The 27,845-nt window shown below is 40.4% G+C and overlaps 1 protein-coding gene across 1 annotated transcript; it reads left to right on the top strand.

Moving 5' to 3' along the window:
* LOC104165176 (vesicle-fusing ATPase-like) lies at positions 1-25,373 on the top strand (the record flags this gene model as incomplete). The annotated part of the gene is made up of 6 exons (XM_009704744.1): positions 1-43; positions 5,226-5,381; positions 17,297-17,496; positions 19,385-19,550; positions 20,106-20,180; positions 25,186-25,373. Coding segments are annotated over exons 1-6 (828 nt in total), but the record flags the coding sequence as incomplete, so codon positions are not given.
* Between the last annotated feature and the right edge of the window lie 2,472 nt (positions 25,374-27,845).

Raw genomic sequence — 27,845 nt, forward strand, 5'->3', positions numbered from 1 at the left:
ATGGCAAGATACTGCTGCCCAGGTGGAGAACCTGGTTGTGAAGGTACGTCACATAGATGCTCACGTAGCAAGAGTTGTGCCACTGAAGAACATCAAAACAACCAACAGGTAGATAAGGCTGCTAAGATTGGAGTGGCTCAGGTAGATCTGGATTGGCAACATAAGGGTGAATTATTTATAGCTCAGTGGGCCCATGACACCTCAGGCCATCAAGGAAGAGATGCAACATATAGATGGGCTCGTGATCGAGGGGTGGACTTTACCATAGACGCTATCGCACACGTCATTCATGAATGTGAATCATGTGCTGCTATCAAGCAAGCCAAGCAGTTAAAGCCTCTGATATGGAAGATGATGGCTGAAATATAAATATGGGGAGGCCTGGCAGATTGACTATATCACACTCCCACAAACCCACCAAGGTTTAAATTGTATGATATTAATTGCGGTATAACAATGTGTATCATAACGTCTCTGGTGGCTATGTGCATATCAAGGGTATTACAGTAAAAATCACCCAGATTAATGAAGAATGAACTTTGATGAAACTGGACAAGCGCAGTGGTGATGGAATCAGAACTGGCTTCAGCAGGCAACAGTCCAACACCACACTCCATCTTTCCTGCCCTGAAAGACTGCTATGACAGGTGGAGCACAAAGTCATGGACTAAATGAACTCAACAGACATTTTAGAGGGATGACTCATAGACCGAGGGAATGAGATCTGTGTGTATATCTCAAAAGACAGGAAAGGTGATGGTGGTTAACTGGGATGTACTGGAAAGTGTGGGACTAGGGCATGACGTAAATGGTATAGAATAAGGAGTGGATACAGTCCTGGTTTTGGCTGGGATAGAGTTAATTTTCTTCCTAGTAGCTGGTACAGTGCTATGTTATTGCATTTAGTATGAGAATAATATTGATACCACACGGATGGTTTAGTTGTTGCTCAGTAGTGCTTACCCTAAGTCAAGGACTTCTCAGTTTCCCATGCTTTGCCAGCGGGGAGGTGCATAAGAAGCTTGGAGGGAGCACAGCCAGGGTAGCTGACCCCAACCAGCCAAAGGGATATTCCATACCATAGAATGTCATGCCCGGTATAGAAACTGGGGGAGTTGGCCAGGAGAGGCTGATGGCTGCTTGGGTACGGGCTGGGCATCAGTCAGTGGGTGGTGAGCAATTGTATTGTGCATCACTTGTCTTTCGTGGGTTTTATTCCTCTCTCTCTTTTTGTTATCTCCCTTTTCTTCATTATTATTGTTATATTTTATTTTATTTCAACTATTCAACTGTTTTCAACCCATGGGTTTTACTTTTTTTCTGATTCTCCTCCCCATCCCACGGGGAGCGGGGTGTGAGTGAGCGGCTGTGTGGCGTTACAAAGTGGATGGCAGTTAGCAAGCCTACAGCTGCAAATACCTCCCTTGCTGATAATGTGGCTCTAGGCATTCTTTTCTGGGTGTGATTCAAATCCTGTACTTGAACAGACACTCTTATTTTTCTTTTTTCTTATTGTCCTTTCCTATTTTTTTCCTTTCCCTGGATTCCACGAGCTAAGAAAACTTTTGCTTTTGCTGCTGCTCTTCCACAGATAAGAAGTGGCAGGTGAAGGCTGCTGTGAGTTGGGGATCAGTGAACCTGGCTAGCCCAGATGAGCACTCAGTTGAGTTCTAATACTTATTATTTTTGCAGTAGGCTTCAAAGCACAGCTCTAGTTGACTGTGAATGCTCAGTACGTTGAGTATTTATTACAGAAATAAAACACGTGAGGGTAGTAGCTGCTTAGGAAAGTAGAATTCAACTCATTCAGCACTGCAGAAGCTTGTGGCAGAGGCTGAGTTTTCATGCTGCCCTGAGCTGCCCTCTTCCCTCAAATGTCAGGCTATGACTTCGTGTTCCATAGCTATCTCCTTCACGTGCTACAGTTGCTCCAAAAAATAGGGAGGCAAAAAATGTACCGACTGAAAAACTGACCAGAGGTCCATTGGCTGAATTGTAGATGGCTGCAATTAAGCAGATTGACAAGGATCCAGGTTTTAAGAGCACTGAATGAAGTTTGTATGGACAATTAGTTCATACCTGTGGTTACATGATTACAGCCTGTTTAGTTTTTCCTGTGTTTTGATAGGACAGCTTGAGGTGAGTATTAACATAAACCAATTTATTGCATCAGAGCAAGCAGTGATATTTTACTTGGTTAGTATTTGAAGCCATGTAATGACCTGTGATCTTCCTCCTAGCATGTATAGGTCTGAAGAATGGTCCTGGGGGAGAGCTGATTGGGAATAGGAATCCTTTACCATGAATCAATTTTATTGTCTGCAGACAAGACAGAAGAGTTGCTTATGCCTCAATTTACTTCTATCAGCTTGGTACTTTATTTAATCTCCTCATTGATCTGTGGCAGAGCTACTTAATGTGCTTTGTTAGTCTCTGGAGAATTGTAAAGTTTTGAATAATTAAATTCTGAGAGAGGAGATAAAAGTAAAGTAGGTGTCACTGAGCAGTGCTCTCAATAAAGGGCCTTTATTATTTTCAATAGAAGATAATTGCAGTCATTAAAAAAAAAAGCCAATTGTATTTCTTCTACTTAGCCTAACATTATGTATTATAAAAGCAATGGATGATGTTTTAATTCAATTGCAAGAATTTTATTGTGATCAGATGCAGCCAGAAGGTGGGGATGTAGGCTAAGCTCTAGAGGAAGAGGAACGTGCCTGGCTGAGTGGTCTGATCTAAAAGCTGTAGTGGAGCAATGAAATAATAAATACACAATAATCAGTTAATCAAATGCTCACTGCTGCCCTGCATGGTACTATGTATTAGTGCTATATGTTATACATACTACCATGTTGTCCCTAATGTGTTAATCAAAGGCATGTTCTTGTTTGTTTTGCTGCGCTTGGAATTGAAATATTGATTCCAGGTGTGTTCAGACCAAGCTTAACAGCAGTCTAATTCAGCTAACACAGAACTCTTGTTTAGTGTCCTTACTGGACTTCTAGATCCTAACTCATTATTTGGCTCAACTTGAAGTATCTCTTGAAGAGGTTATGGAACAAATTAGCAAAATGCACAGTTGCAGTTTACCATGACTGGCTTTTTAGGGGAGATAATGGTCCCCAGAGCCAATCACACAACCCCAACCACACAAAGGAGTGTATGAGGCTAAGAAAATACAAGACATCCAATTTCCGCGTGAGTTAAGGATAGTCTTCAAAGTTTTTGCTTTCTCTCTGAATTTTTATATTACCATTGGTTTCTCTGGTAGCTAATCAAAGTGATGATGCTGAAAGCCATTTGGAAGCATCGATCTAGCTAAGAGTGTCAGTGCTTGTTTATAAATTCCCTTGAATAAGCTTAAGGTGAAACTACATGGATGTGACAGCATCTCAGCAGTGTTCTTATAGGAGCATTTGTGCTTATTGTCTGCCTCCTAAATGCCTTGAGTACTTTAAATTTTCTCTGAAAAGAGAGCAAGGAGCTCTGTAAGACTGAAATGCGTGTGGTTTGTCAGCAAAAGAGAAAGAAAGGCGGTTATACTGTTGCATGAAGACTACAAAACCTTTGCTTAGGTGATCTGGCTGAACTTGAAGTAGCTCTAGAAGAGGTTATGGAACAGACAGACAAAGTGAACCATGGTGGTTTGCCAAGACTGGCTTTTATTCTTCTGAGTTGTAAAGGAGCTAGCTGACCTTGTAATTGTTTTGTGTAACGTTGCTTAAAATTGCTGTGATATCTGAGGACTGCAAGATGGAAAATGTACTGTCCGTTTTTTAAAGAATTCTAGAAAAGGTATGGAGAGCTACAGATCTTTGAACCTGAAATCTGTACAGAAGAAATTAACAGGAACTATAATAAGGAATTAAATTAGTGGATATCTGTATAAAGATGATACACTGGGAAGGGTCAGCTTGTCTTCTGTAAGGACAGTCCTACCTCATGATCCCACCGGAGTTCATTATAGGAATCAAAAAATGGGCATAAGGGCTGACATAGTCTGCTTGTTTTTCAGAGCTCTTCCAGCAAAGTTCCTTAGCAAAGTTTCTTTAAAAAGAATCTAAACTGAGATCTCTAAGAGAGAAGGTCCTTGCATGAGTTACATGAGTGATGAAAGGGTAGAAGTAAATAGCCAGTGCCAGTGGAGTTCAGCATGAATCTGTGCTAGGGCCTTTACTTTCGATTATAATTATTGAATAAACTGGAAAAAAGACGGAGTAATGAGGTCACAAAGCTTGCTCTTGTGGAGCTCAGTGACTGAGAAATAAAATGGCAGAGGAAATTCAATATAAATAAACGTAAAGTGATGCGTGGGAGGAAGAACACTCCTAACTTTAGTTAAAAATGATTGCGGTCTTGGGCCAGGATCCCAGGTGTGATAGTTTCAAGGAAATGCTGGACTCATGCTCAGTAGCAGCCTGAGCCCTGTTGTTAAGAATTATTAAACGTGATTGTTAAGAATTATTATGCATTATTAATAAAGGAATATGAACAAAGCAGAGTGTAATTTTGAACCTGTATTTAAGATACAAACAAACCACAGTGCCTGCAGTTCTATTCTGCCTGTCTGTCAAAGGATGTAGTAGAAATAGAAAAGACTGAGAGGAGAACAAGGGCGCTCAAATGCAGAGCAGCTGCTGCGTAAGGAAGAACAAGTGAGTTCTGCTCTGCCTGGAAAAGGCACGACTGAGGGGGACACAGGACAAACCCATTATCATCCTAGGTAGCCTGGAAGAGAGTGGATACTGATACTGTTTACTGTCTCTTCAGATATAAGACTTGGGGGACTTGAAATCAAGCGGTCAGAGCTGGCTCAGACACATGAAAGGAGGTGTTTGATTGTGCAGGCTATGGTAGACATGGTGAGCTAGATGCTGTACAGCGTTCTGGGTACTAAGTTTACATGGATCCAAGGAGTCCTAGGTAGACTTGTGGCAGAGAAATCTACTGTGGATTCTTAAATACATAGGAGCAACACCTGGCTCAAGAAATCCCTGAACTGGATGGTTGGAAGGCTGGGAAAATAGTTTACTGAGTAAGCTGAATCTCTGGTATGCTGCTGTTGCATCCTTCTCATAGTGCATCCTCCTGGCTAATGTTTGAAACCGAACATCGAATTAGCTGGATGGGGGTCTGACCTGGTAGAACTGTTCTGTTACTTTTATTTGCTGTTATTCTGCTGTGCTACATGTTTGAAACAATTTTTTTTTTTTTTTTTTTTGCAGGTAAATCAAAGACCAAGGAGAACCGCCAGTCAATCATCAATCCAGACTGGAATTTTGAGAAAATGGGCATTGGGGGCCTTGACAAAGAATTCTCAGATATTTTCCGGCGAGCTTTTGCCTCTCGAGTTTTTCCACCTGAAATTGTGGAGCAAATGGGTAAGTATGATCCGGAGAAGTGTGGCTGGGGTACAGGATGCAGGCCGGTTTCTGGTTTGTAAAGACAGGGTATCAACTTAACAACCTTAAAATGCTATAACATGGCAGTCTCTTAGGGATCTAATAGACTAATAAAGCCTTTTCTTCCCTGTTGCTCCCAAATGTATTTCGTACTGTTGTTACTTGGCCAGAGAAGGGGGACAAAATAACAACGCGAATACTCAACAGTGTACATGAAATGTCTGAATGAATGAGATATATGGTTTAACTGAATGCTATTCTGTTGGAACTGAAATGCTCCCTATTCCTTTGAATGCTTCATTTATTCATAGCAGTGAGACTGAATGCTTCTATTCCTGACTTACTGGCAATGTGCTGTCTATATAGGTCAAAGGAAATTCTGTCTTAATGATCCTGCCTTAAATATCTGTTGTCTTGGCAGCTGCACTGTAAACCTATGTCCTTCTCACAGCGTTAGCCCAATAAATACAGTATCTTGTGTGATCTGTGCTTGGTCAGATTTGAAATGATGGAGAGGATGCACAGGTGGTGGCATGTCTTGGAGTTTGAAATAAAAGCACGGATTCTAAATATAACTTTTGGGGGGGTCGGAGGAAGGAAAGGCAGTTCTATTACTTTGTAAACATATGCTGGCAGGCAGATAAATGGAACTGGTTTTAATTTTTAGTAAGCAGTATGCAGCTGCAGGTATCTTATTTTTGTTACATAATGTTATAGCTGGTCCTCATTCTCTGAATATAATCTCTGTGGGTTCATATTTAAACTTGGAATCTGTAGCTGTATAATTTCTGTGTATGTTTGTATTTCTTGATCTACCTTCCATCTCCCCACAAATGAAGCAATCAAGATTTTGATTACAAAACAGATTTTCATCAGAAGATATGTCCTGTTTGCATGTGGGTGCGCGAAGTGTAACCGTTTCCAGTGCTTGTGGAATTGATGTTGAAGTAAACTTCCCTATGAGGTGTGTTAGGTCTTTTCTCAGCAATTTGAACACTTTATGGAGAAACACTGAAGAAACCCTGCAGGCTAAATCAAATTAGTGCACCATTCTCTCTCTCCTGCCTTTTTACTTCTTATCAGTCTGATAGCCAAGGCCTTCTGGGGGCTGATCTTGGTTCTCTTGTTTTTTGTGGCTGTGAGCAAGTCATAATGTCTCTGCCTCTGCTTGAGAATATCAAATACTCAGATTTGTTAAGTGTTTAGCTGCTCTACAGATAGAGGAAATGAGAGAAATGGTGTTGGCTGTGGAAGGAAAAGCTTTTACTTAGACACACTGTTGTGTCAAGTTCAGAAATGTTGCTGCAAACTGGCCTTTGGATGGACCGGCATCCCTTACTTGAAATATTTTTACCTTTTAAAGCAACTATCATATGTATTTATGGCTGTAGTGCAGAGTCCTTAGCTGTGACCATATGTGAAGGTAAAAGATTTAGACTTTGGGAATTCTCATCAGTGTCACTGGACTGTGATGAGAAATATGTTAGTAGACTAGAGATAATTAGAGCTTGTGTTCACTTTATTGTAGCTTCACCTATTTAACTTCCCTGGCTGCATGCAATCTGGCAGCATATTAAGCAGTCACGTGTCAGACTATGATTACATTCCCTTGCTATTATCATTAGCTGAATTAACCTGACAGCTGGGCACTCTTTGGTAACGATGTGCAGCAGCTAACTTTGCCGTGGAGGGCCTACATCTCCATTAGGTATGTCTGGAGAAGGTCAGAAACCTTGCTGACTGCAGGGTGAGGTTGTGGAGCTGCTCTGCGGGGAATCTGCTGCTCAGATGGTTGCTCTTGTTAATTGGTGTTGCTTAATACAGGAAGAAAAAGATTCTCTGAAGGACCACTAGTATTTTGATTACCCTGGGCAATGAACTAAAGGTGTGCCGTATTATTTATATAAATACATATACCCTTACTTGTGCATGTTTACACACATACTACACAAAGAAACATTTTTCTGGGAAGAATTTAGACTCCAAACAGAACTCTCTAGCTCTCTGATTAACCCTAGGGCTAAAGAGCTTATCTGAAATTTGAAAAAACAAAATTTTCTGACATTCATTTTCTTTGCCTTAGTTATAACTTGCTCTTAACTATATTTCAGATCTGAAACATCAGTGTGACAGTGGTTCACCTTTGTATATAATTTATTGGGAAAGGAAAAGAAAGAATTTGTTTGCTATCTGGTGCTCTAGTGCTCACCCATTTCTGTTTTTTTTTCCCAGTGCTCACAGACTGCAACTTCCATGCCAAATGCAATAAATACTTCTGTCCCATAACTGCATAGAGGCTCTATAGACCCTTCAAAAACTACTTGAAATTTGTGTGTGGTTTATCTAACTTCCAAGGAATGTTCTGGGTTTGGAGCGTATAAATCAGCTTTAGTTAACCATATCATCCATGGGTGTAAATACTAGTCTGATGCTACAATCTTTGGTTTATCCAAGAAAAGAAACCTTAGATCAACTTCAGCTGATCATTAAACCTTGCCATAGTTCCCTGCTCCCCTGGAAAGTGGCAATTTACTTTTCCCTACCCACAGTTTTCCCGTACATATATCTACCACCTCTACTGTGGTAGCTTTGGGCTTGCATGGCTCTGTAGAGTGCTAATGCAATTGGAAGCAAAAAGTACTGCTAATAAAAAAAAATTACAGGGTTAGCATTCGGCTAGATCAGCTCCCTGGTTGGCTTGATGTGACATAGCTACATGAATGCCAGGGCAGCAGGAGGAAAGCAGTGGGCAGTAGGGGCAAGGTAATTTTTGAACCACAATGGAACCTTCATCAATTTAAGCTGATTGCTTTTAAGGCTACAATTTTGCAGTTGTTTACTGGAGATTCTTTAGCATTATGAACATTGGCGATGCTGTCATCTTTCACTTAATGCTTGACTCTTAATAATCTTGTGACTGCCGAATGGAAATAACTCCTTATCTGGATGAGGATTGAGGAAGGTGTCTTGAAACAAAAGGGGCACTCCTTTTTAGTACCATCCATGAGACCTCACTGCTGTACAGATGGTACTTCTAAGGAAGGAACTTTACACTTGTGGGGCACTGATGGAGGTAAGATAGCAGTTACTTTCTTTCTGAAGGACAGCCCTACAAAAGCTGCGTTTCTAGGGAATCATCCTCCTTTTCAAGCCCTTTCTGGGTTGCTGTCACGTCCGGCTCATAGTAAATCCTTGCAATTTTGTGGTGAACTGCAGACTGGTTTTGGTTAGTCTTTGTTGCAGTTCAGAGCATCCTCTTGCTCAAGCTAAAACTCCTCCTTTTATTTGGTAAATGTTATGTTTTTCTAAACTGTTACTACAGATAAGCCCTTTCTTCACATCCATGTTAAATGCTGTTTTTTCTGCTGAGACTTTAAATTCAGCTCATTCAATGCCTCGTGCCATTGTCTTAACATTAAGATGATTGCTGAGTACTCATTATAATGCTTTTCTCTCTCTCTTCCTCCCCCCTCCCTGACTTCAATGGATATTTAGCCATTTGGACTAAAGTTTTTGATATTTGCTGCCTGGAGCTGTAAATTTTAACGAAGCTGAAATGCATTTTCTCAGACCTGAAAAGAAAATGGTAGTACTGAACTCTTGTTTTTCTTTTTAAAGAACACTCTAGTGTCTCCATGCGTTGAAACACAATCTTGATTTTCAGCAGGGAAGTGATTTTTCTGACTTACATAGCACATCAGTTGTTGTAGAGGCCGCTGAAAAAGCAGATTCCATAAGTACATGTTGTTGTTAGGGTTTTATTAAACCTAAATAGGTATAGAAATGTTTGATGTTACAGATCACGTTCCTTTTAAAGTTTGAAATGGAACCCAAGTTCTCCATCCTCTTCTGTTACTACCAGCAAGTAGGTTAAATCAGACTTTTCTGAGGTCATTTCTATTTCCTGGTAACCATCTCAACTTGTCCTCTGACTTCTTGGGATCAATCGGTTTCAGTGCTCTGTATTTTTGAAGTACAGCTCACTATATAAAAATGAAGTATTAACAAAATGCAGGATGAACATTCTAATTAGTAGATAGTCAGATATTCTTTTCTTTGTTGGATTCTGCCTGTGAAGTGGAGGCTTGTCTTTTATCTTAAAAATTAATACATTAATGTTCTTGAGGTACTCAGATACTGTAAGAAGATTAATAGTGGAAAGGCTCTCATCCAGTCTATTCTCAAAATAGGATAATTTTAATGAAAAATCAAGGTCAGACATGTCTAACCTGTAACTGAGGTGATAGAAATGCCAGAACCTGCCAAGGCACTGAAATACCACAACTTAGAGCATCTTTACTGTCAACATTTTTCAAGTGTTTACTCTGTCTTGCAGCAGTTCATCATATATTGTTCATTTCTTTTATGTTTTTGAATGAGGCTTTTACATACTTATCTGTTTGTGTTTCCCTTCAGTATTCTCAAGGCTGGATCTTAGATTCTTAAACCATTTCTCATCACCTGTCATTGTTATTTCTCTTCCCTTGGTCATTCTTCACTGCTTAGAAGTGTGATGACCAAAACAGGGCATGGTAACTGAGGTGCTAATCAATTTGAGGTCAGTTGGCAGGTTTTGTCTGTGCCTGGTGTATGTGCCTGTTTGTAAACCTCAAGATGATGATTTTTTTGTTTTGCAACATGCAGTTAATTATTTCTACCCAAATTTAGAAACTTGTGCATTAAGTTACATTGTTTTTAAATGAATTTAATTCTGCCCATCAGTGTATTTGTAGAGCTTGGCTTTGTAACACGCAGATTTAATAGGTCCATTCTGTTCCATCTTCCAGGCTATTAATGAAAGCACCGTGAACCAGAAAGTTCAGGATACATCCTTTCTCATTGTGCTTTAAAGTTTTCAGGTTTTTTTTCCATCCACTTTTTGTCTACCTTTAAATTCATTTCGCCTGTGTTTCTCAAACCCTCTGTGTGCGACCTTCCACCTTGTCCTAGAGGGAAGTTGTCTCAGACTGAACTAATAAATTCCTTTTGGCTATTTCTTGTATCCTTGTTTTCTTCTACTGACATACAAAGACATTATGCTGGAATTTTCTGGGAGTTAAGTTAGTGATAGGTCTATACCACACAGTCAGAAAATAGTTGAAACTGAAAGGGTTTAGTCCAACTAAACTGGGAGGAGTGGCTGATGCGCTGGGCACCCTGCTTGAGGTGAACCTCCTTTGCAAAGCAGGGTTGGACAAGATGGTCTCCAGAAGTCCCTTCCAACCTCAACTGTTCTGTGCTTCTGCAGAAGGACTTTCCAAGACTGAGTGACTCGGCAATAAAACAACAAATGAAACCTCATGCTGATCAGTGAAAAATAATCTGCATGAAAAATCACAGCTTGTACAATGCCAGCTGTGCTGTTTTTCCACTTGAGCAAAATTTTGGGGCTACAGGAGATCTACAAAACCAGTTGCTCAAAGGTGCAGTAGGGGTCAGTCAATTCCTACTTGAATTTGGTAATTATTAAGAAGAATTAAATAAAAAAACACAAAATAAACCATAATTATGCCACTGCATAAATCTGTAACTTGTTCACATATGGAATTGCTGGATGCAGTCATGGTCTTTGTATCAGAAATGATGCAGTAAAACTGGAAAAACTTTGGAGGAGGGCATCAGGACGGTCAGATCAGAAAGGCTTCTGTACACAGAGTGAATTGGCTTGAAGATCTTCAGCCTTGGAAAGAGACCAGTGGGAGGGGTATGAGAGAGAGGACTTCAGAATTCTGCGTGGCCAGGAAAGAAAAATGTTTGCTCTTTCAACACAGGAATGTGGAAATGTGAAGTAAAGGTTGCTGATGGCAGGCTTGGAAGGAAGGGAAGGGACTTTACACCACATGTGCTGTGAGGAGTTTCTGAATTTTTGTGTTGATGGCCATAGTCATCACCAAATACTGAGAGGACTTTCGCTCTTACTTCGTATGACCGCAATTGTGGTGTGTGTTAGCAGGCATCATCACCACTGCTTTGCAACCACAGTTTTTCTCTAGCTGGAAAACCAGGTCTCGAGACATCCTAGTGACCCTGTTAGTTTGATACTTGTTTACTCTGTAATGCTCTGTGGGTAAATGTTCCATAAGGCATTTACAAATTACATTATGTTGACTTTCGAAGTAGAAAGAAATGATCCACCGTTATTTCAAAAGGTAGAAAATGCTGGTGAGATTTATGGCTGTTAACAGCCAGGTGGGACATGACTGTAAACATCAGCTGCTCTGTTCAGCAATCCATCCAACAGCTCTGCATAATCTTGGTCTTAAATTAGCTACATTTTTGTTGCTCTTTTATTAGGAGGCAGAGGCACTTTTTTGCTACAGTGATGATTTCTTTTAAAGATTTTTATTTTGTATATACTCTTTATCAAAATCCCTTTTTCTGAGGGTCATGATTTTGTGTAGCCAAAGGCATTCCATTGGAAGCTTCTCTAAAGCTGATTTATTTTAATTTTTATCACATTCCATCAGAAATTGATAAATGTCCTGCCATTGTCATGAATCTAGTTATTGCCTCCTTATATTTGCATGTATTACACGTCTCACAGCTGAACAAGATATGATGAGAAAGCTGTTTTCAAAGATCTAGGAATCTACTGACTTGGTTGTCTTCTCTTTACTGTGGCAAATGATTTGATAGATCAAAAAAACCTGGCTATTGAGAGTCCACTTAAAATAAAAGCTTCTGTTTCAGGTGTAGCTGTTTCCCTCAGCTTTGAATTAAAAGCAGAAAGAAGTCACTTCAGTCTTGCCATTTGTCAGTAGCACGTAAATCCTACAGGAAGATTTAACTGGAGGCAGTGATGTAGGCTGGAATAATGCTGGGCTTACAGGATGAGAGGAGGGGGAAATTCCACCCAGCTATGTTTTTGGGGAAATTTTGTCTGTGTGGCAAGTGAAGTCTGGGAACCCTGATCTTACTCTAACCTGCTTGAAGATTTAATGCACGAAGATAAGCATCTCTCCCTGATGTATTCAGGATCAGTACTTTACTATCAATGCAGATTCTCGATACGTGCATCTGAATGATACAATCACACCAGAATGCTTTGATTTTAATTAAAAGGGGAATTACACTCCAAAGTAGAAAATCCTTATTATACTGAAACATTTCTTCTGATCTTTCAAATAAAAAAAAGTAAATAGTGAGAGTTGAACAGCTAAACTTTATCTTGTCTTTGCGTAAGTGACATTCTCGTTCAAAATAATGTTTGACTACTTTTGGTAATACTAGTAACTCTCCTATTCTTACCAATTTTTCTGATTTTTCCCTGATATTTTGTGTAGAATGTTTCCCATATTTGTATATTTTAGTTCCTGTTAACACACCTATTCTATCTCTAACTGTATGTCATTAAATTGCCTAATTAAGTATCATGTTACAGGAATGACCTTTGATTTCGAGTCCTAATGGTAAGCTTAACGAGTTAGAGATGTCTGCACTGCTAGTAATTTGTGTTTATAAGATTCTCATAACAGTATTGACATTTGGGCTGCATTGGTGAAACCAGCAAAGGGGAGATAAACTTAATCAAAATTCCTGTGTGGTGCATAGGATCCCAGTGTGATTTGAGACATAACATTTGTAGTGTGTCATCACCTGTCTATTTTCATAAAGTCCTGCTTGTGTTTAAAACTTTAATTTTAGCCAAGGGAACATAGCTATACAGGGAAATGTCTACTGGAGTAGCTTGTGGCCATTTTATTTGAAAAGGAACACTTGCTTTGGTTTCGGGAATGTTCTTTCACCTAAGACCCAGCTCTCAATGTTGCCCATTCAGTGGCAACCAAGTCTTGCAGCAGATGGTCAGTAATGTCCTTGATGTTTGGATGTGGAGGAACACACATGTGATGTTAATTGCTAAAGACTGAGCGTGGACTACCCAACACTGGCTGAGCTTGTCTGGGTAAGGTTTGGTAGCTGTCAGGTTGTCTCTGGGAACCTGCTGTGTCCCGGAGCTGGTATTTTGGCTGGAGAGGGGTGAGTAGCTAAGGGCATAGTACAGCTGAGGACTCGGACAGGCAACTGAAGCAGTGGCCTACCTTTGACCAGCCTTCTTTCTTTCTTCCTGCAACAGCTTCTGTCCTTTTTTTTTGTATTATTTATTAGATAAGAGATGATGTTTTCTTATGATAAGCAAGTTTGAATAGGTACAGGGTGAAAATCCTAGGAGGCTTTCTAAGCAGATTTGTCCAAAGGCTGTCTTGTTTCCTCAGTCACCCAGCTGTAACCATGCTGATTTGCCTTTTGCTTTCCATATGCTCCCACTATGGGAGATGAGACTTCAGGTGCAGTGTGTTACAGCCTTAGCCCTTTGCTAAGGCTATGTGAGCTCATGCAGCGGAGGGGAGTATTAGAGCTTTGCAAGAAATTCAGTTTTGGGGGGCTGTAGAAGAGAAGCTTCTAGTGGATATAACTAGGTTGTACCTCCTTCTGGGAGAGAGTTATGAATTGCAGGAAAAATAGAAAAAAATAAAGGACCAGACTGTTCTTCATGTTTCTTTTTTGAAAGCATACTAGAGAAAAATGATACTCTACAGTACAATTTTCCTGCCTCTTTCAGGGTGCTTTCAGGCCTCTTTGTGTGCATGTGCCCTGACTTGCCTGGAGCCTTTTGATAGCCTCTCTTGCTTGAGCACGGTGGAGCTGTCTGAGCATCAGTTTGCTTGGGATTTCCTTTCAAAGCATCACTCGTCATTGAAATCCTGCTTTGTGCTGTTTGGCTACATAGGTGATCATGTTCCTCCATGAAGCATGTTAACAATACCTTTCGTGACGTTGATTTGACAAGAATAGCTTTTAATTTGTCTATGCCACATTCATTCCTGTGTGAAATTTGTCTTTACTGACAGTATATGTTTATGTTTTTGACTCATAGATGCCTGAAAGTTGACTAATGAATTCTTCTTAGCTAGATCTCTTGATTTTTTGTAGTAGATTTTTTTATCTGCAGGCAAGCCCAGAAGAATCTTTCAGCTGTATTACTGTGCTTATTCAATGCAGCACTATTGCTCTGTGAGGTTTTGGTAGGGATCAGGCACTCCTCATAGCAATGTTTTCCTGAAACTTCATTTCAGTGCATGAACAACCTGAAAGAGAGAGCAAGCAGTGCGTGTGGATAATAGAAATTATTTTGTATTGAGCAATTATTCAGATTGAAATCAATGTTTTATCACTGTAATATTCAGGAGTAAATGAAATCACAGGTGAGTATCAGTAAGTTAATGAAGGAGAAAAGCACTTGTTCTTTAAAGGCAGAATGTTGCCGTGGGGTCTGTGCAGCTGTGAGGACTATGTTGTATGGGCTGGACTTACCATGTAGCTGACACAAGCCAGAAACCAGAAGGGAAGTTGTTCTATGTGGGTGACAAATAACTTGATGTGCCCAAGCTCGTTAAACTTTTGATGAGGGTAGAAACTGAACTCCAGCCCTTGAAGTCTGAGCTCTGTGCCATCAGTTTGCTGCTTTTTGCTTTTAATGTGTATCTTAAGCACTACAGGGCTCTTGTTGGATGGTTTGCATCCTTAGACCAGTCAAACTGCAAGAATGTAGTATAAAATGAATGCATTATGAGTGTCATCTACAGCATGGAACAGTTTCTACTAATTAATGTGTTGCTTTTTACCTCCAACAATTAATACTTGAAAATTTCTAAGGTTTTAGATAATTTTTTTTGAAACAAAACATAGGGGGTTTTTTATCTTCAAATACAGTGATATCTTGTGTTCCTCTCTTCTCCGAGGCACATGTGTAGGGATTTTGTGCAGCAGTGAGATGGAGCAAGAGAAAAGGAGAAGGTGCTACTGAATTCCCTACCTCTGTAATTAAACACTTGTGTTCAAAGTCAAGATTTTTGTGAAAGCAGATTCCAAATGTGCTGTTTTCCTATAGGCTACAGTGGTTACAACTTCTTCAAGGTCTCTTTCCTTGGGATGTCCTCGCTGGTCTGGGTGGTGAGAATGACAGTAACATGAGTTAGTTATTACTCTAGAGGAAGGGCAGTAGATGCGGGAGTCTGTCAATTTGTTGTTGGTGCTGTGTGTGGCCAAGACAGTCTAAAATATGAGGACATCTTGAGTCCGTCTAGGCTGAGTGTTTCACTATCTGCACATCTATCTTTTCCATGGGCAAAGTGAAGCTATATAGTAAGGAACTAATACTTTTTATTGTGCTTGAAATTGCGTAAGAAGAAATAAATTACTGAAATACCTGCTGTGTCCTAAATGTTGAAAATAAATTTGTTTACTTGTAGTTTCGTGTTTACTCTTTGGTCTTCAAGGTCAGCTGGAAAACAGAAAAAGGAGGTCTGCTGGAAATACAAGGGTCTAGACAAAAGAAGTTATGTATTTCCCTCTGCTATTTCCTCACCACTCTAAGACCATACAATATCCGAACTTGCTCTTGCTCCTGAGTGTCTTGTACATATCTTTTAAGTTGGGCAGTATATAGCTCCTGTATCTTTTCTTCTCTGGGTAACTTCTATTTTCCTTCGCTGCTTTTGTATTTAGATGCCTCTGCTATGAAACTGTGGATTTCTATTTCTTTGAGGCTTTCCCTGAGTCTGGTGCTCAGTGTTTAAAACTTGGTGCTGATACATGATCTCTGCTCTCCTATTTCAGGGTTTTGCAACACCAGCCCCTTCGGATTGCTCCCAGGAAAAAGGTTTTGTCTTGATGCAGTTACTTTTTCTATCTGGCTAGATCTTGACTAAATGCTGATCGTCCCATTAAGTGAATAAAAACTTCATCGTAGACACGTGCTGGTACCATGACCTCTCTTAGCATAGTATAAGGCACAGCATGAAATATTCTGGCATAAGGATATTCAGTTAGTTGATAAAATATGTCTTGGCCTCACAAGTTGCATATCCAAAATTCTATGAATCCTTCAGGGAAACCTTTCTTGTTCACACTTGGGAACCTCTGTCAGGAGTTGTGTGTAGACTTAGGAAACTTGTGCCTGTTGCTGACTGGGACGTGTCCAGCATTGGCTTGCAACCATTGTATCCTCTGTTTCCCTAGAGGAGAGAATTTAAATGCCAGTGTCGAAGTCCAGTTATTTGAATAAGTTAGAATGTTTCAGATCTTTCTAGTTACAGGTCAAGCTTTTTGGGCTGATTGTTCTGGTGGTTCTTAGAAGCCTTTTTCAGTTTTCTTAATATTTGTCCTATGAACTCGCAATCCGAACTAGATGTATTATATGGGACTCATTAAAGCCCAATGCAGGGGTAAAAATTTAGGCATTATCACATAATATTCCTCATTTTCTCTTTCAAGAATCGCATTAATGTGTTTGATCTATTTCTACACTGGGAGCTCACTGTCAGTTGAGTAAATTTGAGGGTCTGGTGCTTCATTTTCTTTACATACCAGAAAATTAAACTCAGTTGAAACTCTTCTGTGAAGGAAGGCTACCTTTGTAGGCACTGTGTGTCCCTCTGGGAGCAGATAGAAATGAACCAGATGCAGTACATGCTTGTCCTAAATTGCTAGTGCATCTGTGCTTGGTGTTCAGGGCATATGGTGATGTTTTGTTGACCTGAAAAGTATGTTATTCACACGTTTACCAAGTTGCTTTGTATTACTAACCAGAAGTTATAATTCAAGCTTTCAGTCCTTAGCTATTAAATTAGCATGCCTAATGCATGGGAGAGCATTTGTGCTGTTCTAGGGGTTATGTTTTCTGGCCCTTGCCAGATCATTGGAACGACTCTGATCCAGTCTGGCAGTTCTGTATTTGAATTTCACTGATAAAGGCACCGAGCAGAGTCAAGGCTAATGCACATCTCTGCCAGATCCATGTAAAAGCACCTCTACTGCAAGCAGCAATTCCCTCTTCACTATATTGCTCTTTCCAGCGTGAGCCTGCTTTCTAAACTTGTTCTGTGTTGTTATAGGCTGCAAGCATGTGAAAGGCATTCTCTTGTATGGACCTCCAGGCTGTGGTAAAACACTTATGGCGAGACAGATTGGCAAGATGCTGAATGCCAGAGAACCAAAGGTGGTCAATGGTCCAGAAATCCTCAATAAATATGTGGGCGAATCTGAGGCCAACATCCGCAAGCTGTTTGCTGATGCAGAAGAAGAACAAAGAAGGGTAATGCAAACATAGATAAATAGCATGGTCAGTATGAATGTGCCTAGAGAATGACTGGAAAGGAGGTTTATAATCAGAAAATTACTGCTTGCATTAAAAGACTGAGTCACTGCTTAGTTTGTGATTATAGTTATTCCTTTCAAGTCTCTGAATATTAGTTTCTACAGATTCACACACTGTCAGTTGGAAAAACAATCGTAGAACCTGAAAAGGTAACTGGGCTTCTAGCTAGCTATGCTGAAGAGGGTCAGTTTGTTTAAATTCCGTGCAGAGTTATTTTAAAGTAATACAGTAGGGGCCGTCCTGCTATGCTTTGTATTATGTGGTGTGTCACTTGCTCAAAAACGGCTTAAAAATGGGATTGCATAAATTTTGCTCTGTTTTTTCTTTTCTCTTTTTTTGTGGGGGAGACATAATTAATCTATTTGGATTTTTGCTACTAAATTCAGGTGGCACATAATGTAGGATGAATTTCAAATAAGCTTTCACGGTTCCAGGTTTTTGGGTTACAGGCTTATTAGTATATATATTGTAATCCTTGAAGTGTTATAACCAATACATCATTAATTTTTCCTAGCAAAAAACTAATGGATGAGAACAGCATCTTGAAACTAGAGAGTATAGATCTTTGAAACTGGAAGTGGAGATAAAGATTCTGTTTTTTCCAAACTTGTTCTTTTTTATCTGTTGCTTTAGCTGGCTATCAAAAGCCCAATCTTTAATTTGAAGGTGTCAATACTTATTTCACGTGTGCTATGGTAATTTTTCTTTGCTGTGGATCGCTTAATCTTGATAGATTTTCTGGTAAAGAAAATACAGTGTCAGGCAAGTCACAGTTAAATATAAGGAAGTCTTTTTCAGAAGACATTAGCAAAGGACACTGTATCCCTTAATTTTATTTATGCTTAACAAGACTGCAGATTTTGCCAGTGGCTTGAAATAATTTAATTTTCTTCTGCAAAAGATTTATTAATCAGTAAGTCAGCTTTGAGTGGTAACCCATACTGATGTAAACAATCTCATTCTCTCTGGTTGTTGCAATATAACTGAAAGCTGTGAGCTTCTTTTCCTTTGCAATAACACACCTGTTAAAATAGACTTTATATTGGCTGGAGGGGATGGTCCTGATGACAAGTTGCGAGATTAAAAAGGTCTCAAAAAGGTTGGTATTGTAATGACTTGTGTCTGGGGCAGATTGCCAGTGACAGCACATTTACCCAGTGTTAACATGGTCTCTACTGTCCACAAAAGATGTTTTAAAGGTGGAATTTGAAGGGGAAAAAGCTTCATAATATGGTTACAAAAGGTATCCTGTTCTCTTACCAGCTGCAACTGCTTCACCTTTGAGCAAACCTGGAAATAAGCAGTTCTGTTCCTGATTGGCACTGAACAAATGGACTCCTTAAAAATACTAAGAACAAAGCTATTCTGGCAAGCTGTATATTTACTAACATTAGTACAACCTGAGGTATTTCCCACATGGGGTGCATCCTCCACAGTTGTGCTTTGTTCTCCATCTCCCTTTCGGAAGGCTTTCCTAGATGCTGAGTACTGTGATCCTTTGTCTGAGCTGTGTGTTCCGGCTTTGGGCTTGTGTTTTTCTTGTTCAGTCTAGTCCTATTCCTTGAAACCCTCCTTCTCTTACCAATGCCAGCTGTGAAGGCCTATGTTTGGGCAAAGCCCACCAACCACCCCGTTTTGGAGGATCGCAAGATGTTATTGTGGAAAAAGAAGTCTGAAACATACACACATAACATGTGATACTGAAAACAGTTGGAGGTATCAGCATTCTGCATCTGTGTGGCTGAGCTTGTTGAGAAATTACTGTTTGGTTTGGATTGCTTTCAGTGATGACGTGGCGTTCCTGACATATTTTTCTCTCCACTAGCTTGGAGCAAACAGCGGTGTGCATATCATCATTTTTGATGAGATTGATGCAATCTGCAAGCAGAGAGGAAGCATGGCGGGTAGCACTGGAGTCCATGATACTGTTGTAAACCAGTTGCTGTCTAAAATTGATGGAGTAGAGCAGCTCAATAACATCCTAGTGATTGGTATGATGTTGCTTACTTTCTCTGTTATGGGGTCTGGTTGAAAACTGCTGATGTTTTCCTCATTGCAGATCAGCTAAGTTATCCTTACTTGTGTCAGATCTGCTTGGACTAATCCAAACTGAATAATTGCTCTTTGACAAGCATCAGTAGCAGATTTAAAGGGAGATGGTGCTGTAATCAGCTGATATTGCTGCTTTCAACAATCTCTTCCTTTAGCTTTTGATAACAAGCATTTCATAGTTTAACAAAACTTGCAAGGAATCATATGCATTGATGTATCGGCATACGAAGGAGTGAGGCTTCTCTAGCTCTGTTGTCTAGTTGTCTTGGTGCCAGGAGCCCTGCAGATACAGTCACGAGTACAGGTTTGATCTCTGTTGCCCTGACTCTACTTGAAGGCATGACTTTTCCAGTATTTCTGAAGATGAGTATCTTTTGTATATTTTTTTGAGACTCTTTGAAGTATCTTGTTAGGTCTATGGACTGTATTCAGGGGTTGGAGACCCACTTAGTAAGCACAGATAATACTTATTTTGTTTTTAACTTTGAATTTAGGAATGACGAACAGACCTGACCTGATTGATGAGGCTCTGCTGAGACCGGGGAGACTGGAGGTGAAAATGGAGATTGGTAAGCAAGCTGGCATATCACAGTACATAAGCTCACATGTACTTACAGTAGTAAAGCAAATATATATCATAACATGAACAATTAACCAGGATGGCATAGGTGCTAAACTTCATGCAGCTCCCTCCATAATATTACAAGTAAATTTAATCAGCCAATTAAAATACCATTTTAGACTTGCCTACTGATAAGCCAGTGACCTGATCGCAGTTTCTGTCCAGGGGAACGGATAGGTATGGGCAGGCAGGATCCTGAATCTCTTGCATGAATGAAAGGAGTCAAGTAATGGCACCAGACCATTCCTAGGTAGAAACTGTGGAACTGTTGAACTTGTAGAGGAGGCAAGTATGTTGTGTGAGCAATTCTTGCCTTGGAGAAAGTGCAGATCATTTTATTTGAGTGAAATGATAATGGTGACTTTCACTGTGGGAACTGCAAATGTTAAACAGCATTGACTATTGGCTTCTGAAATCAGCAGGTCTGGAGTATCTGATAATGTAGGACTTGTTAAGAAATGAAGCCCAGAGCATCTTAGATTCATGAAAACAAGTCTCTGACTTTGCATTTGAGATCAGAATTTTGATCAGTAAAGAACATGGTGGAGTCTAAAGTGTGACTAGACTGTGGTGCTCAGTTCTGAGGTTAACAATTCACAGAAGAAAGTTTGAATAGAGAATAGCCTGGGAGTGATTAAAAGCTTAGTGATCCTGTCTTGCAGTGAGAAACTCAAATTGGTTGTTTAATTTAGAGAATGAAAATGCAGTTTCACCTGTGTAGCTTGGAAGAGCGAATAAAACATTTTCCCCTATCCTTCCACAGACATACAAATGTCACAAAAATATTTTCTATGTTCTGAGCTAGGCACCGACTATTTTAAAAGTAAAAATTCTCATAGTATAATGAGTCACAAAAAAGGAACAGGCAAGGCCGTGAGTATTACTGTGTTTTGTTTCCTTTCAATTGCAGAAAATTAAATGAAAATGTCCATATAACCCTAAAAATTGTGTGATATCATACTGGAGTGGCAGGCAAAATTGTAATTGTATATAGTGGTCTGAACTGTGGGGAAACTCTTGAAATGTGATCTATAAATGTAATCTTAAGAGCTTGCTGGGGATTTTTGACCTTATCCTTAAAGGGTAGTGTCACTCTTTGAAAGAGCCAGAAACAGGAAAAAGTTTTTGTGATAGCTGAAAAGGAAAGATTTTAGGCAAAAGAAGGAATGAGGAAGTGAAGCTGATGACTACCGAGGTAACTGCAGAGGTAACCCAGGCAGGGAGCTGATGCTGCAGAATTAATGGGACAGAGTACCGTAGGAAAGAATTTCTATCAGGCATTGCGGTGCATGTAGCTCATGCCAGATGTGAAGACTAGAGATACAACTAGAGCACTAACTAGGCTTTAAAAATCTTGTGGAGGACAGACAGCATGGATGGTTTCAAATATGCCAGAGACTTAAGAGACTAAGACATTTGTTAGATGCAGGAAAAAATACTGAAAGAGGCTCGTGCTTATTCCTGGCATAATCCACAAAAAAGGAAAATTGGGAAAAGAAGTGTTTAGCTGTACATAAAGAATTATTAGAGGTCAGCCTGACGAATAGTAATGAGAGAGAGCTAGCATTGGCAAAAGCTGTAGCCAGATACAGTCTTTGCAAACTAGCACAGCTGCAAGGAATTGAAGGAAAGACTCAACAAAGAAAGTGTCTTTTAGGGGCGAAGAAATGTAGCCATAATGACAGTCGCCTTTGAACAATCTCATACTTGAAAACAAATGCCTAATAGCAACTGTTATTAGTAAACACATGTGAGATTGAGTGTATTGCAAGTGTAGTACCTGAATCTTTAGTTGACAAAAATTAATTAAATTAAACAAATTCCAGGGACTGAGCAAGGCATCTCTGGAATAAATTATCAGATGATAAGGACTGAACACCACTGGGGACTATGCACATCTTAAAAAGTCTTTTCACTTACTCTCAGCACAAATGCTAATCAATGCAAATTGTCAGATCCTTGTAATAAAGACTGTGAAGGCAGGTTGGAAAATGATCTAAAGAACAGCATGGTTTTACCAAGATGATGATCTGCCAGACTGACTTGTTATGCTTTCTTTTAAGAAAAGGCTTTTCTGCATCTTCCATTATATGCATTTCAGAAGGGACTTGCAAAGGTGCAAGCTGTGAAATTATCATCTCAGTTGGAGAAAATGAACATTTTATGAGAATGGTATGGGCCAGGTGAAGAGTGAAGGCGAGACCCTGAATTTTAGGAGAGTGAACTTTCACTCGATAAAGTAATTAGTGGATGAGACCCCCTGGGAAACTACCCTTGGGGATAAAGGAGCAGAACAGAGCTGGCAGCTCTTTAAGGACGTTTTTTTTCTTAGCACACAAGAGCTCTTGATTTCCACATGTAAGAAATCGGGCAGGAAGGCAGGAGACCAGCATGGCTTAGTAAGGACCTCCTGGTCACACTAAAGTGTGAGAAAGAAATGCACAGGCAGTGGAACCAGGAGTATGTATCCTGGGAAGAATATAGGGACAATGCCTGGATGTGTAGGTATGGGATCAGGAAAGCTAAGGCACAGTTAAAGCTGAATTTGGCAAGGGATGTGAAGAATAGTAAGGATGTCTCAAGGTGCGTTGGCCAGAAAAGGAAGATTAAAAAAACCGTACACCCCCATGCCCTCCTGAAAGATAAGGCAGGAGAACTAGTGGCAACTGACACAGAGAAGGCTGAGGAATTTTAGGAGAGTGAACTTTCACTCGATAAAGTAATTAGTGGATGAGACCCCCTGGGAAACTACCCTTGGGGATAAAGGAGCAGAACAGAGCTGGCAGCTCTTTAAGGACGTTTTTTTTCTTAGCACACAAGAGCTCTTGATTTCCACATGTAAGAAATCGGGCAGGAAGGCAGGAGACCAGCATGGCTTAGTAAGGACCTCCTGGTCACACTAAAGTGTGAGAAAGAAATGCACAGGCAGTGGAACCAGGAGTATGTATCCTGGGAAGAATATAGGGACAATGCCTGGATGTGTAGGTATGGGATCAGGAAAGCTAAGGCACAGTTAAAGCTGAATTTGGCAAGGGATGTGAAGAATAGTAAGGATGTCTCAAGGTGCGTTGGCCAGAAAAGGAAGATTAAAAAAACCGTACACCCCCATGCCCTCCTGAAAGATAAGGCAGGAGAACTAGTGGCAACTGACACAGAGAAGGCTGAGGTAGTCAACAATTTTTTCCCCTCAGTTTTCACTGGTAATCACTCTTCCCACATCTCTCAAGTCCCTAAACCTCAAGGCAGGGACTGGGAAAACAAAGTCCCTCCCATCATAAGAGAAGATCAGTTTTGAGACCACCTGAGGAACCTGAACATACACAAGACCATGGGACCCAACAAGATGCATGCCAAGGTCCTGAGAGCATTGGCAGATGTAGTTGCTGAGCTACTCCCCATCATATTTGAAAAGTCATGGCAGTCAGGCAGAGTCCACAGTGACTGGAGAATATTGCACCCATTTTTAAGAAAGAGTAACGAGGTGTGCCCTGGGAACTACTGACCAGTTAGCCTCCCCTCAGTCCCCAATAAGATCATGAAACAGATCCTCCTGGAAGATATGTTGAAACACATGGAAGACAAGGAGGCAATTAGAGACTGGCAACATGGCTTCACAAAGGGAAAGTTATACCTGACTAATCTAGTGACCTTCTATGGTGGAGTAACTGCGTTATTGGGTAAGGTACAAGCTACAGATGTGATTTACCTTGACTTCTGTGGAGCCTTTGATAAGATCTCCCACGACATTCTTACCACTAAATTGGAGAGATTGGAGTTTGATGGATGGACCGTTAGGTGGATAAGGAATTGGCTGGATGGCTGTGTTCAAAGAGTTACAGTCAGTGGCTCAATGTCAGGGCAATACCCCAAATCAGCACAGACTGGGGGATGGATGGGTGGAGAGCAGCTGTGTGGAGAAGGACTTGGGGATACTGGAGGCTGAAATATTGGACACGACCTGGCAATGTGCGCCTGCAGCCCAGAAAGCCAGCTGTATCCTGGGCTGCATCAAAAGCAATGTGGCAAGCAGGTCAAGGGAGGTGATTCTCTCCCTGTAGTTCTTGTGACACCCCCCAAAGCACTGCGTCCGGCTCTGGGCTCCCCAGCACAAGAAAGCCATGGACCTGTTAGAGTGGCTCCGAGGAGGTCACAGAAATGGTCAGAGGGCTGGAAACACCTCTCCTGTGAAGAGAGGCTGAAAGGGTTGGGATTGTTCAGCCCAGAGAAGAGGAGGCTCCAGGGAGAACTTATTGCAGCCATTCAGTTCTTAAAAGGGGCTTATAAGAGAGATGGAGAAAGACTTTACCAGGGCCTATAGTGACAGGACAAAGCGCAACAGTTTTAAACTGAAAGAGGGCAGGCTTAGTTTGAATATAAGAAAGAAATGTTTTACAATAAGGGTGGTGAGGCACTGTCACAGGTTGCCCAGAGAAGTTGTGGGTGCCCCATGAGTCGAGTTGTTCAAAGTCAGGTTTGATGGGGCTTTGAGTAACCTGGTCTAGTGACAGATATCCCTACCCCTGGCAGCAGGGTGTGGACTAGATGACCTTTAAAGTTCCCTTCCAACCCAAACTATTCTATGATTCTGTGATAATTGCAACGTGGGAACTGGGTTTAGGGATGCCAAGGGACTGACCAGATTGCCTTTGTGTAAGGTGAATTCCTGGTATGGAAGCCTGAAAGGAACCAACTTGGAGGGACCCTGAGAAAAGAAACTAAACATTATGCTTTTTTTCTCTAGTTTGGTGGTGATGCTAATCAATTTGCCAAGGGCAATTAGTGTAATTGAACATTCTCAAACAAAAAGTGTTGTAAAATATTCGACTTGTAAGAATGAGTTGCTCGTGGTGAGAAAGAGCCTTTGAAAGTAGGACCGTTGAGGAGAGCAAAAGACTTTGCTGCAGTTGCTGTGCTGAGGCAGTGATTGACATGCATTCTGTTTAAAATCTCAGGCTTGCCGGATGAAAAGGGTCGATTTCAGATTCTCCATATCCACACAGTACGGATGCGGGAGCACCAGCTGCTGGCTGAAGATGTGGACATCACAGAATTGGCAGTTGAGACTAAAAACTTCAGTGGTGCTGAATTAGAAGGTTTAGTTCGAGCTGCTCAGTCTACTGCTATGAACAGACACATTAAGGTCAGTCCTATCATCTCCCACTGGGGACAAAAAAAAAAAGGGAAAATAATTATGTTTGGAATCTTCTCTTGAATGTTTACTTCCAAATGCATAATGACATCTCAGCATACCTTAGGAGATAAATTCATATGGACACCACCTTTTCACTGTCCTTTTACACGACTCTGAATTATCGCTTTCATCTCCTGACTTCCAAGTGGCTCTTGAATAGCTCAGTGGGAACGAAAGGTGATTGTTTGTCAATGTATTTTGATAAAAACTGAAAGGAAAGTCTTGAGCTCAGTTTATGAGTTGAACACAGGAGACAAGGTGGAAGCGAGAACAGCCGGTCGTACAGGAGGGATCTCTGCTGGAGCCTGTGCAGCTCAATATATTCATAAATATTCTGTAAAGAGGGGGGGAAATTGAGGTTACAAGCTCATAGTGGTTTTGTGGTCATAAAGATGAAGGCCACCTATGGAAAACTGCAGAAGGCATTTGAAATAATGTGAGTGCAGAAGCTATAGGCAGTGAATTAAAGTGTATATTGGAGAGAGAAAATTCAAAAAGGTATAGGCAGTGATAGGAACTGACCTGACCGTTACTTGGGGTCATGTTCTTGGGGTTATAATGATCTTGAAATACCAGCTCGGTCCATACCAGTAAAAAAAGCAAATACAACATTTGAGTTTACTAGGATTTGAATCTGTGCAGTCCTGGGACACCCAGCTTGAGAAGGTTACAGTAGAACTAGGGTATGGAAGGGCAGCAGGGAAGGTCAGAGGTCTAGGAGGGTTTTCATCAGAAGAATGGTTAGACTAGGATTTCTCAGCCTGAAAAAAATATGATGAAGGGTTATGAAAAGTATGTGAAATCATGAGTGTACTGGAATCAGTGAATGGGAAATGACTGTTTACTCTTTCCTGATATAAGAACTCAGAGAACAAACAATACCAGCGGGGCCATGAGCAAAGCAAAGCAAAGATGTACGTTGTGTGAAGAAGTATTAAAGCTATGGAAGGAATCGTTTGCTCCAAGTTATCGCTGAAGCTAAAATCTTGGTTGAATTCAGAAGGAGCAGAAGGACATCTTCCGTTTCAAATAAGAACTCACTTGGTGATTGTCTCAGTGTCCATAGAGACTTGTAATGTTCTCAACTCCCTCCAAAAAGAACATTGCCTTCCTTTCCTAGTGTTTGCTGATTATGGGAGGTCAGTGTATCTTTAACTAGAAAGGAGTTAAGGACCATGAAATGTCAGGTTATATTAATGCAGATGCAAAACACAGTATTCGATGGTGTTGAAATGTGAGATGATTAGCTGATGAAGAAGGAGGCTGAAAGGCACAACCCCTTTGCTCTAGTGGCCAAGAACTGGTCTGAATTACTGCAGAGAAAAGCCTTTGACATCAATTCACAGCACTGGCATATTTTTAAGTAAAAAATCTGTACAGCCTCGAATGTGAGGAAAACAAATCATACTTTCATTAAGTGAGAGAAATGATTTGGTTGCTTAGACATTTGTATCTCCTAGGGGCATTCTTTCTAAAGGAGGCATGACTCTGCTAATTTTTCTTATATAGTCATAATACTTAAAAATATTGTTTCCTATAGCAAAAAAACGCAAACATCAACATTTCTCATTTTCTTGTGTTCTGTCTCAAAAAAAAAATAATCAGCACCTCTGGAGGTATTTTCATCCCTTTGCAGGCAAAACATTTTCCTTAAATAATTAATTTTGCTTAAGTTGATGTTTTTTCAATGCTTGAATTTTGGGTGGGTTTGGGGACTATTAGTGTTTTGATATATTCCCTGTTGTGCCACAGTGGTAGAAGAGAAAACAGTGATGCATAAATGTAAACGAGCAGTCCTCTTCTTTAGGTTGGTATGTGATTGGCATCTTAATAATATATGTATGAATATTCCAAATGTGAAACGGCCACATTTTGTTTTTCTTTTCCAACACCTTGACATAGTGTTTTTGGATAATCTTATTGTTTGTTCTGAAGATGCCTTCAGCCACATGATGCACTAAGGTATTTTATTCTCTCCTACAAGTACTGCAAAATTTAAAATATACATCATAGGCCTGACCTAGTTTTCAGAAGCACCTAGGAGAAGCAAGAGCACAAACTGAAAATCAAGGGGCATTATTCTTCTGAATAATTTAAACTCTTCTGATAATCTCTCAAAGTGTGTGTGTGTATTAAAAATTAAAATGTGTAAGTCATTAAAGGCTAGGAAAGAAAGAACACCCCATGTTTTTAAGTGTACAAACAACTTCAGGAATATACTAATAGTGTTTTAAGTACCTTCACTTTCCTCTGCAGAGTAGACGAGTGGTCAACCTGTACTAAAGATCCTCTAGGTTGATATATTTGGCATCCTGTGTTTCTCCTTGGCGGGTGTTTTGGTGAGAAGGGATGCTATCATTTCAGCCATCCTCTGGTTATAGTTATTTGTTTGTGTCACCTTTTAAGGCTGGGCCGGCTCTT

The sequence above is a fragment of the Cariama cristata genome, unplaced genomic scaffold (genome assembly GCF_000690535.1).
Source record: "Cariama cristata isolate BGI_N322 unplaced genomic scaffold, ASM69053v1 scaffold7887, whole genome shotgun sequence".
Lineage (NCBI taxonomy): Eukaryota > Metazoa > Chordata > Aves > Cariamiformes > Cariamidae > Cariama > Cariama cristata.